At 41.7% G+C, this 12,208-nt stretch overlaps 1 protein-coding gene across 2 annotated transcripts in view; it reads left to right on the forward strand.

The window, feature by feature from the left end:
- Window positions 1-12,208, forward strand: part of Nbas (NBAS subunit of NRZ tethering complex) — a 280,100-nt gene that overhangs the window by 84,002 nt on the left and 183,890 nt on the right. For both annotated transcript variants that reach the window (XM_059248639.1, XM_059248640.1), the window contains exons 22-23: window positions 8,103-8,186; window positions 11,466-11,619. In XM_059248639.1, coding sequence (XP_059104622.1) covers window positions 8,103-8,186; window positions 11,466-11,619 — 238 coding nt within the window. The remainder of the gene's footprint in view (window positions 1-8,102; window positions 8,187-11,465; window positions 11,620-12,208) is intronic.

Genomic DNA, 12,208 nt, shown 5'->3' on the forward strand with positions numbered 1-12,208 from the left:
CAAAAACTGGAAAAAGCACATGGTGTGTATTCACTGTTCTCATGACCTGGTGCTGATGTGGGGAGATGGTGGTGTGTGTGCTGCGTGGAAAATGCAGAGCTTTCTAGGTCCGAGTTTGGACTGGTTCTTGGGCCTGATCCTGGCTTGCTGGGCTACTTTTGGAAACCCCAGTTCCAAGCACTTCTGTGGTGTTCAGGGGATGCTGATGGTGCCTACAGGGAGGCTGAGGAGGTCACAGGGAGGCTGAGGAGGTCACAGTAAGGCTGAGGTCACAGTGAGACTGAGGAGGCCATGATGAGACTGAGGAGGTCATGATGAGGCTGAGGAGGTAATGGTGAGGCTAGAGGGTCACAGGGAGGCTGAGGCCACAGGGAGGCTGAGGAGGTCACAGTGAGACTAGGGGGTCACAGTGAGGCTGAGGAGGTCACAGGGAGACTGAGGAGGTCACGGGGAGGGCTGAGGAGGTCACACAGAAGCCGTTGGTGTTTTCTGGAAATGATTTTGACGCAGATGTGGTCATTTAGGGAGAGGTGGGGATATGTAGTGAAAGCACAGGTCACACAGAAGCCGTTGGTGTTTTCTGGAAATGATTTTGACGCAGATGTGGTCATTTAGGGAGAGGTGGGGATATGTAGTGAAAGCACATGAGTGAAGTGGGTATGAGCTTTTCAAAACAGCAAGTTGCACTTTAGTAACTTAAGAGTTGCCTTATATATTTTGGTGATTTTTATTTTTTATTTTTGGGTGTTGCTGAGAATTGAGTGTCATGCATGTGTACTGGATTGCTGGTTACTATCCTTAATTTATCCTTAAAATTACATCACTAACGTGCTTATTTATTTATATTGAAATGTGCACGTGCATAGCTCACCCTTGATCAGGTCAAAAGATGAATTTGAGGTGTCCTCTTCTTCATGTTAGTTTTTTTGAGATCTGCTCTATCAGTGAACTTGGAGCTTGCTGTTTTAGCGACACTGGCTGGCTGTGCATTTCCAGGATCTGCCTGTCTCTACCCCCTCTCCCTAGTGGTATGGTTACATGATAGGAGCCGTCAAGTCCAGCTTTTCACATGGGTGCTGAGGACCTCAGGTTCTCATGCATGCTCAGCAAGTACATTGCCCGTCTTGTCAGCCCCAGGAATTAATTTTTATGTAATAGAAACCCTAGGTTAGTACCTGGAATGTAGTGGGAAGAAATACAAACTGAAAAGACGAAGCCAGTAATCACAAGAGCCAAGTGAGTCCTTTCTGTAGTAGATCTCTAGGGAGTTAAGACTTGTTTCAACGGTGAACTGTTTTTCATCTTGTGAGATTCTCAGGCAGGTGCAGGTTCCGAGCTGACAAGGGAGTGAGTGTGAAGCCATAGGACACATACACATAGGCAGCTGGACATGTTTGTAAAAGGAATATTGTTTCTACATAGGGCATCTTCGACAATGTTGTGTCAAAATTCTCAACTCTCAGCTCCAAAAAATTTCACCTAGACTCTGGGTTGTCAGCCTCCTTTCTCTTCCAATGTCCCCTTAACTTTCCCTGTCTTTATCCTAGAACATGGTATTTCTCCCCTCCCTCCTCCTTTCTTCCCTCCCTCCCTCCCTTCTTCCTTCCTTCCCTCCCTCCCTCCCTTTTTCCTTCCCTCCCTCTTTCCCTCCTCCCTCCCTCTCCTCTTCTTCCCACTTCTTTTGTCGTTGGAGGATTCTTCAAATGTTGGAGTAACAATAGGCATCTTGAGTAAGATGCTGACTTGATTAAATCATGAACTGTTTGTAGTTCAGAGCATCCTGGTTTGAAAGCTGCTTATCCAAATAAAATAGCTATCTGAGATAAACACTAGTTATTTACAATCCAGTGGTCTTGGTGTTTAGTCTTCCTCTCTAACTGACATTTTAAAATTTATTATTTAGTAAATTTGTAAACCTTGATTTAATTTATATTTCTGGTTCTTAAGATTTTTTTTTGAGCACTTTGATTTGACATGCCCCAGATTGGAGATTATCAGTGGATCTGTTCTTACACATTGTTTCCTGACATTTATTTTTCAGTGATTATTTTTGAACTCATGAATTACATATCTGTACATTTATAATTGTGACATATAGCTCATGGGATGTTTTACTGAGAACTAAATGAAACAGTGCACCTACATAAATTTATTTTGTTATCATCATACGTTATTATGTATACCGTAGTACTAGGACTGTGATTGATGTAGAGTTATTTACCAGAAATATTTACATTTAGTGAAGGGGCAGAATATATTCTAGGAAACTAAGGAGATAATAGATAAGAACTCCAGGAAAATGTAAGGACTAGGCCACCTATACTGTCAGAAGATTAAGTAAGGGTAATCCGGTGATAAATGGTGAGGCTATACAACAGAAATTAAGTGATGTAAATAAGGTAGGAGTTGAGCTGTGGAAGGCAGAATGCTTATAGGTTAGGTCTTGGGATGGCTAAGAACATACATTCTGGAACTAGACAATCTAGGTTCAAAACATCTTAATAGCTACCTGATCTTTAACACATTGCTTTGTATTTTTGTGTCTCTACTATGAAGCAGGAAAGACAATATTTTTGTCTATAAGGACTGCTGAATACATACACACACATATATATGTTACACATACATACATACATACATACATACATATATATGTATACATGTGCACACACATTTAGGATATATAACAGTTGATTATTTGGGACTTTATGCTCACTCATTAAGTACTATATAGACATAGTCACGCTGTACAGAGTGAGCTTTGTAAATAGTGTATGAAATGCCTGTTGAGCACAGCTCTGTGGGTCTCTGTATTGTTCGATTTCTAGTGTATCTGCTGCTTTCGGAGGCACTCAGCATAGATCTCCAGGCAGGAATATGCAGAGATTTTGAAGGTGACAATAAAGATATTGATCTTCCTGCGGTTTGTGGTTTTGCTTAGGCATTATGTTATTTGTGCTGGTTTTGGTCATATGAATGAGTAGGGTATAAAAACATTATCCTCCTTCGTTACTATTTCAAATCTATGAGCACTATAAACTCATGTAGGGTCCCGGTTAGTAATGTCTATCTGTACACTTCCTGAGCCCTTCGGAATGTTTCAGCTGTGTAATTGATAATTCAGGTGTCATCTGTTTGTATCTCTGTCCTGGTAGTGGTTTTCCTGGTGTAGTTAATAGACCAAGTAAGATTGGTTAGGGTCTGGTTGGTGTTAAGTAATGTGGAGTAAGGACTTCATTAGTATCTTCTCCAATGGTTTTGTATTAACCTAGGCCATAAAGGTTAGGGAGCAAGAGTTATTGGATTTTCTCCCTTTGATTCCTTCTTATTTGGTAGCAGGGCTTTTTGATGAGAATAGTCCTCATCAGTCCTTGCATTATAGCTCTCCAGCACCATCAAATTTAATAGGTTTTCTCCCTCCCTGAATTACATATGGACAGCCTTGAATGCAGTTGGCTCCTATACATGAAAGCTGTACTTGAGAGATTTTGATTTGGTCTCCTATTTCCTTCTGATGCATGTGACATGTAATGATGTTAGCTTGATTGGACTGGGACACTCCAGGGGGTTAGTAAAAACCAGCTAGATGTGTATGAGTGCTTTCTGCGGATGATTGTATCACATGGAGCTGAGCACTTTTGGGACTGCCCTGTCCTCCCCTTCTGAGGTGCTGCCTCATCTGAGGCCCAAAGGGTTGGAGTCAGTGTGAGACCTCTGAAACCACAGACCCAAAGCAACCTTGTTTTCTTGGATATTTGTCATAGTATCAGCAAGTCTGATGAACAAAATGCGGCATTGCAAATATGAGTGTTACACAGTGAGTAAAGCATGTGTTTCTATCTTTCTTATTTCTCTCACGCTAACTGCTTATTATAAGGCTGACTCCGTGAATGTTTTATGTCTGAGACTCTTGAGTGTTTGCCAGTTAGGCTTATTTTTGACAAAGTTAGAACATTGCACCCAGGTTTGTGGGTGCCTTCTTTCTTTGTGACTTCCCTTATGGCAAACCAAGCTATCCTACTTTGGTCTCAGGACCTTCATTGTCTCTTTCGAAATCAGAGCCAACCTTTCATTATTGTAGAGGTAGTAATGGTGGAAGACACCAATTTTATTCTAGTAATGTCTCTACTCATTGGTTGTTGACATTATTCATCTCATAGAGAACATTCTTAATTACATAACTGACTTTTCTGGGAAGTTCTATAGTGGAAATGAAATTGGACTTCATGTCTTTTCCTTAAACTGTAATGATTTTTTCAAACTAGTACTACTCTGAGATATTCAAATAATTTCTTTCTCATTTTTATACTTGGTATTAAGCATTCGGTAGGAAGACCAATCTTTTTGGAAATTATTAGTATGATGTTATAGCTTACCATACAGTACATCTTGCAACGTTAGCTAAAATCATATTTTTCTTGTATTTACTACTTAGAAACAACCTTCATGCTGATGTTAGAAATACTATAATGGTTAGTTAGTGCTGAACATTTACTGTGTGCTGGGAGCCATGTAAGAACATTATATACTAATTTAATCTTCTGCAAGTCTAAAGTCAGAATGATGCCTTTGGGCAGGCCCTTTTCTGTGTTGGTGCTGAGTGGGAACTGGCTTTGTGATGGGTTCCCACTGAGTATGTGATCATCTCGACTTGTTTAGTGATGAGAACCCAGTGTAGTGTATGTATGTAGTATACATATATACATATGTATGTATGTGTATATATATATATATATACATATGGCCAGTTTTTCCTTATTTTGGAGGCTTTATTTGCCAGAACATTCTCTTCTCTATTAAGTAATAAAAATAAATACAGTCTACTTCTTAAAACCAATGCATACAAGGTAGCAGTTAGTAGCAATGTAGTGTCTACCCAGCCTTTGTTTCCAAGGCATAGAACACGGCATGGACAAAAGAACTTTTGGAAGTCTGTTCTTCATACAGTTTGCTTGAAATAAAACATTTATATTTAGTGGAAGAAGTGTTTGGTGAGAGGATTGTTGACTATAATAGAACTTATTATGTTCATTCCTTTCCTGCTGACAGATAAATGCTACCTTCAAATGAAACCAGCATAATTAATTATTCAGAAAAACATATGAACAGGGCTCTAATACAAAGAATCCTAAAGTCAAACAAAAGCAGCCATTGCTTTGTAAAGAGAACATTTCAGTTTACTAGGTTATGTTTTTTAAAGTGGGGGATGATGCATTTAAATTTCTGAATTCAAGTGGCGTGTGAAAAAGGAAGAGTAAGATGAACAAAGAAGGTAAATATACATGCAGCTTTGTGCTCCCAGAGCTTGGCTTAAAGGCTTCATGAGTAGATTCTACAGTTCTGGGTTGTAGCAGTAGGATTTCTGGTGTTTTGTGAACTGTAATTTCACATTGGTGGTTGACTTACATGATTAGCATTTTACTGGTAAACACAATTAATGAAAAGGTTTTCTCTAAATTTCCTTGAACATTCTGTCATTCTGTTTATCTTGTGAATGAGTAAGTTGTTTTGAATTGTGAAGAATGGCTGGCGTGTTGCTCCGCTCACTGATGTGACAGAAGATTGACTAGATGCAGTGTACAGAGGGAGACTTTTCCCGGCTTGTGGAGGGATACAGTCCGTTAGAGTGGGAAGGGATGAACGTGCAGTAGCTGGTCTTATCATGGTAGCATTCAGGAAGAAGGGAGGAGTGGGGGACAGAGACCCAGAGAGAAGAAGACAGGCGGATCAACCACCTTCTTCCAGCAGGCCTACCTCCTAAAGGGTTCCACATCTCCTCAAACAGTTGTCATCACCTGGGGACCAGACGTACTGAGACATGAGCCTGTGGGGCATTTTATATCTGAACTGTGGCAGTGAGTTTCAGAGATGACTCTGTTCTTCTCCTCCCCTCCCCATGTGACATACAGTGAAATGCCCACCTGTCTTTCCAGTCAGATACAAACAGATGCTCTCAACAGTTGAGTTCCCAAGCATCTTAACCAGACATGCAGCTTTGCCTCCATCAGTGTAATAATGGGGTTAGGAAGTCATTCCTTATCTCAGTCTGGTCTGTATAAGTCTGTACTGTGTAGGCATAACTCTGTTACTGTGAATAGACTATTTGCTTCTGTTGCCACATTATAGTTCTCACTTTTTATATTATTTATGAGATACTGAAGAGTGTTGCTGGTCATTTCTGACATGATGAGGAGGGAGCTAGCTGTGCTCTGCTAATAAAGTAAAACACGTCATTCCTAACAGACTCTCTAGGTCTACCTTTCACTGTAGGCCTCTGAGCAGAATTATTTTTTACTGTTTTAATGGGTTTCTTACTCATTTCATTCAATAAAGATCCATAAAAGTGTCTTCCAATTTTCTAGAGTATATTGCACATTCAGCTTGCCTGGCCCAGGGCCCTGTCCTTACTAATTGTTGTAGTAAGGACTTTTGGGTTCCGTATATCCTCTGTAGAAAATACAAATATCAGCTTGTAATATGTTTTTCTGGAATTCTTTTTGAAAACATTTTGTGTAGCTTAAGGAGCCGTGTCTGCTTTGATTTGAAAAGTTATAATAGCTGCCCAGATGCACTTTTTCTCCTTCTCGATTCATTGGGCTAATTTGTTGTTCAGTTGGCAGAGTGGGCATCATCATCATCTCCACCCGAAATGCTCTCTTTCTCACTTTTCATTCCAGCAGTTTGCAATAAGATATTTCTGACAGCAAAGGGAATAAAATCGTCTATTTGGTGACAAATGAATAATACTATGGCTTTGCCCCGTATCAGCATCTGAATGATTCCATTATTTAAAAATCTGAGCATAAATGTGTTCACATTGTGTCTTTGGCACTTGGTTTGCTAGTCTAGTCTATTATGTGTAGGCTGAAAAGCTGTACTTGTAGTAGAGCATCTCATCAACTTAGTTACTATTGGGGGACCTTGCTCCGGCTCCTTTGTTCCAGCAGTGTCTGGTGGCAGGATGCTGTTCATTGATGGGCCACTGCTGCTCCTTCCCCACCCTCCTCAGCCCCGCCTCCACTGCAGAACCCTCCGGTGCTTTCCTGTTCCATTTCACGTGAAGACCAGTCTCTTTACCAACGTAACTTCCCAGTGTTTATGGAGTGTTTCTTGTGTAGAGCTTGTTTCACAATGTAGGAGCATTTGTTCCTTTTTCTAGGGTAGGCGATACATTTAGGAATAGCTACAGTTGATGCTCCGAAACATGAGAAAAAGTATTTTGCTGAACTGCATATGCAGGGCAATTCAAGTTTTTTCTTTTCTTTAAGAAGAAAGTTTTGTCTTTATTTTTAATTGAGCATGTTTCTATCTTTTACATGGGTGGATCTGTGGCTGTTAGGGCTAAAGGGGACTCTGCAGATAATGTTCAAAGCCCATCACTGTTTCTGTTTTCCGTGACTGGTGATTTGGAACAAATTGATCTCTATATTAACATGTGTTCACCTCCATTTTCCTTTAAACTGATTCCTTTAAAAATATGGTGTTATTGTGTGTATGCGTGCACATGTGTATGGAGATGAGAGGACAATTGTTTGAAGTGGGTTCTCTCCTTCCAGCTTTACATGGGTTCCAGGGACTGGTGACAGCATCTTGTTGTCGGTGGCTATTTAAACTGAAGTTAATAATAATAAATACAATTAAAACTTATTTCCAGTGGTTATTATGCACCCATGGAGCTTGTGAGCTGCTGTCTAGGATGACACAGACAGACCATGTCTGTAGTTACCGGAGTCTCAGTGAAATAGCATGGGGTAGATTGCTGGTGTGTGTGCAGAAGACTTTGGGTTGAAATGAAACACACAGTGCAGGATCTTGATTATTCTTTAGACACGTGAGTGAACACATACTCATGTCATCCTTTAACTCATCACTGTATTTTTCATTGGAGATTTTCCTTTTAAATAGTTAAAGAATGAAATAAAAGAGCAGTGTGCTGTTCTTTTTTTACTTATATATTGTAGACTCTCTGTCATGCACCATTTAGAATAGTGTGAATAGGAATCCTCATGGCTATACCGTCTGTGTATTTCTTGTCATATGCTTTATGAAGCTAGCTACTATGTATTTTAAAAGCTGTTTTTTTTTTTTTTTTTAAACTTTAGTTGGAATGGTGACTCCTTGAAGATTATTCCTTGGGCTGAGCATAAACACCGAGCTGAAGATTGGTGTGAGGAATCGGAATGCAGGCCAGTATGAACTAGCACAAGGCATCTTTGTTCTTTGTGGCATGGGTTAAAAGGTGGCCCTATGAAAAATTTTGGTGAACCATGGAGTCCTACTTGGTGGTGTTCCCTAATTTGGATTATTTTAGAGGAGCTTTTAAAAAACACTAATTGGGATATAGTAAAAAAATTTTAATGAGAAAATACCAAATGTTAAAAGGGAACTGTTTAAGCAATGGTCTTTATTACAACTCTTCACTTTAACATATTGGCTTTCAATCTACCAAATAAGTAGATACATTTTCATAGTTTAGTCATGATGTATATGCAGTTTTATTCTTGGTTAAATTTTAGTTTTCTCTCTCTCTCTCTCTCTCTCTCTCTCTCTCTTTCTCTCTCTCTTTCTCTCTCTCTCTCTCTTTTTGCTTTTTTGAGACAGGGTCTCTCTGTGTAGTTTTGGTGCCTGTCCTGGATCTCACTTTGTAAACCAGGCTGGCCTCGAACTCCCAGAGATCTGCCTGGCTCTGCCTCCCCAGTGTTGGGATTAAAGGCATGCGCCACCACCGCTCAGCTTAGTTCTCATTTTTCTAAGTACAGTCTCAGAATATGGAGATGTTGGGTGCTAACAAGAGGTGTGTGTATAGTGAGGTATGGAGAGGACAGTCAATAGGAGGCACACTTGAATCCCTGTATGCACCACTCATCAGAAACGGGAAAGGACTCTACTTTCCCTCCGGGAGACAAGAGCTGTATCCTTCCGGCCTGCAGACTGCTAGTAGAGTTGCCAATCCTCCATGTTCCTGGATGCAGATGGAGCGTTTGGGGAAGGGATGCTGAAGTGGAGCTCTGAAGATTCAGGCTTTTAGAAAATTGACACATCTTCATCCCCTTCATGTCCCAAGAGAAGGAGTATTCCTCACGTAGAAGTGTGTAGAATTCTTTTCTGGAGACATGAAATAGCCCCAGAAAAGAAGCCTTTAGATCCTGAGGTGTGGTCCTCAAAGGTCTGGGTACTACCCGGACACAGTGGAGCTGACAAATGAGCAAGTCCTGTCACACCATGGAGCTTTCTGGAACAAAGAGGAGGAAAGTACACAGTAATGGAGCAACAGGGAAAGGAGACATTGTGCAGACAGAAGGAAATCTCCAAATTCACAATTAATACCATCCAGCAGATAAGCTGCTATAGTTTGTACAATTAAAATAGTATTAGTAAAGGAATAAAAAAACCATAGCCACCGTGCTCCAATGGATAATCCCCCCCATGGCCATACAGATGGTTGCTGTTAACTTGGAGGGCCACAGACAACGTAAAAAGGCGTGGATGTGGGGAAGGGCTTGTACAGAGGGACTGACAGGGCAGACTAAGGGGCAGTGAGGGGCCAGAGTGCATTGGAGACACATAAAAATTATAAAACAACCTATTTTTAAATACCCTAGGACTGTATAAAAGAGGAACAGAGACGGAGCGAACTCACTCAGGGCGTTCAAAAGAGGATAGTATACAGACATTAGATAGGAGTCCGCAGTAGACTCAGGGAGAATCGAGGCATTTCCTCAGGAGTTAGAATAAACATGCAGAGCTAGAATAGAATATCACATATGTAATAAAACAAGTCTGCTGTTCAAGTTACAGGGACTAAAAAGATGACATAGATGATAGAGGAGAAAAATTTAAGAATAATTCAAGCCCGTAATTAGAATTTGAAGGCTTTGAGTTTTCAGATTGAAATGTTCTTTAAAGTTCTTCACCCCAAGATTCTAGAATATCAAGAATATGTTCATTTAAAGAGAATGACCTCATTTCCTGAAAGGAAATGAAAGTCCAAATGACCTGGAATGTGGATGTGATGGTGTTGAAGGGCAGTTGAGTGAGTGAGTGAGTGAGAGAGAGAGAGAGAGAGAGAGAGAGAGAGAGAGAGAGAGAGAGAGAGAGAGAGAGAGGAGATAGAGAGACATTGTTCACTGAGAAGAGTAGAGAGCCGGGAGTGCCTGTGTTTATGATTCTAGAGCAGGATGCTTTGGTAAAGACAACTGAAAGGAGCATCCAGAAAAGATGACGAGAATGAAAGGCAAGTGGCTTCCTGGAGAATGCAGGATCATCCAAGGATGTGAGGGGGTGAACCAGGAGGGTTGAAAATAGCATCCCAGGAACTCGGAGTCGCCGCTAGCTGTTCTTGTTGAGATGGGGTGAAGTTAACCGATTGCAGGGTGGCCGGTGTGGCATTGTGTGCAGCACTGGGCAGGGATCTCTGGTAAGAGCGTCATCCACACCAGGAGAGGGCGCGAGGACAGGACTCGGCTGCGGATGGAGCTCTTGCAGCACAAGTTACCCACACAGTGACGAGTCTCATGTGTTGGATAAACTGCCTCAGTGTTAGGGTGCTGTTAACAATCTCAACAGCAGCAACAAAAATAGCAGTTATAAATAAAATTAAGAGCCTGATCTGTGCTGCACGTCTAAGTTTTCACAGCATTTTGCATAATATCATCCCCATGACTTTAGTGAATAAAAGGAGTCTTAGTGCATTTTACAGTGATGTGCGCAGGGCTTACAAACTTTGCCGATGGACTTGTTCTTTGGATTTGGTTTTGAGCCCCAGCCACCTGCATGTCATAGCAAGTCACTTGAATGACCCAGAAGTTCACCTGAGAAGCTTAAGTTAATTTTCAGTCCCTTTTTAATCTTTACCCTGGAAGGCAGTCACCCATGGTTCCCCTTGTAAACAGTTCTTGTAATTTGTGATCCTTGTGTGGGTTCCTTGAAGATATCTGATCCTCACACTGGACAGGAAATGCTGTCACGAGGGGCTTGCTGTGCAGGAGCAGTGCACTGCTGTGTTGCTGGGACCTGGGAAAGTGCATTATCAACACAGATGACATGCATTTCTTATTTCCATGAAAACTGAAAACGAGATTTCTGAATTCCATCTCCAACTGGAATCCTTTGGGGACAATTCCTACCCCCATGACTGCTCAGCCTGCGTAGGTGCTTTTATTTGGGCGGCTGGCAGAAGCACCCAGTTGGGTGCATTCTGTAAAGCTTTTCGGTTTTTGTTAATACCTGTCTGGTTGACTTGTGGCATAGCTCTTTCGGTTTATTTTCCATTCTGAGTTTTGAAATCCAGAAAACCAGTTGGAAAATGTTAAATTTCCCATTAACCTGCAAGTGTGCACATACACGTGAGAAAATGCCCCTCCCCACAGACACCCCCGTCTCTGTGACCTGCTCTCTTCTCGTCCCTGTCAGTCATTTTCTGCAGCATTGCAGCCGGTTGTAACTGTTCCTGCTGTGCTTTGCAGAATGGTGGTGGAGCCCAGCCTCCAGGATGACAGTGAGTTCCTCTATGCTGAGCAGCCTGAGCTACTGCAGTACAGGACGCCCCAGCTCACGGTGGAGAAGGCGATGGACTGGTACCGGAGCAGAGCGGAGGAGATAGAGCACCATGCTGGGCAGGTGAGGGGAGAGAGCTCTGCTGCTCGGTGGTGGTGGTGGTGGTGGTGCCGCCAGGTCCTTAGGATCCAATCCACATAGTGCACTTGACCAGCCAGGCCAGAAATCTCAGGTGTATTCACAGGGGAGAAAGGACTAGTCCTTAGTGCTTTGGTTCATGTGCTCTTTGCCTGGGAGTCTTAGTAACTTTCGGATTCTTAGAAAGCAAATGCATGCAAGAAAAGCTGTTCAGAATTGTCCTTTAAAATGGGAACTGCAAATGAGGGTGCATACTGTTCCTGATTTTCTCTGTTTTTTAATAGACGCATTACCACATTAATCCAACAGATTGCATCAGCTTAGAAAGAAATGCTTGGTTGGTCCCCAGTTACAGTGACGACCACAGGTGATTGTGATTGTGCCTTTCGGGAACTCTGTTCTGGTGTGCCCTCTGTTTGCCTGAGGCTTATGCCTGAGTTCCCAATGCTGCGTTTTGATTGGCTGTGGTTTTCTGTAGTGGTCTCTATCTGTTGTAAAGAGAAGTCCTTGATGAGAGTGAGGACCACACTTAGCTGTGGGTCTAAGGACAAATGGTTGTTGTCAGGGATTATGC

Source organism: Peromyscus eremicus, chromosome 22 (assembly GCF_949786415.1).
Source record: "Peromyscus eremicus chromosome 22, PerEre_H2_v1, whole genome shotgun sequence".
Lineage (NCBI taxonomy): Eukaryota > Metazoa > Chordata > Mammalia > Rodentia > Cricetidae > Peromyscus > Peromyscus eremicus.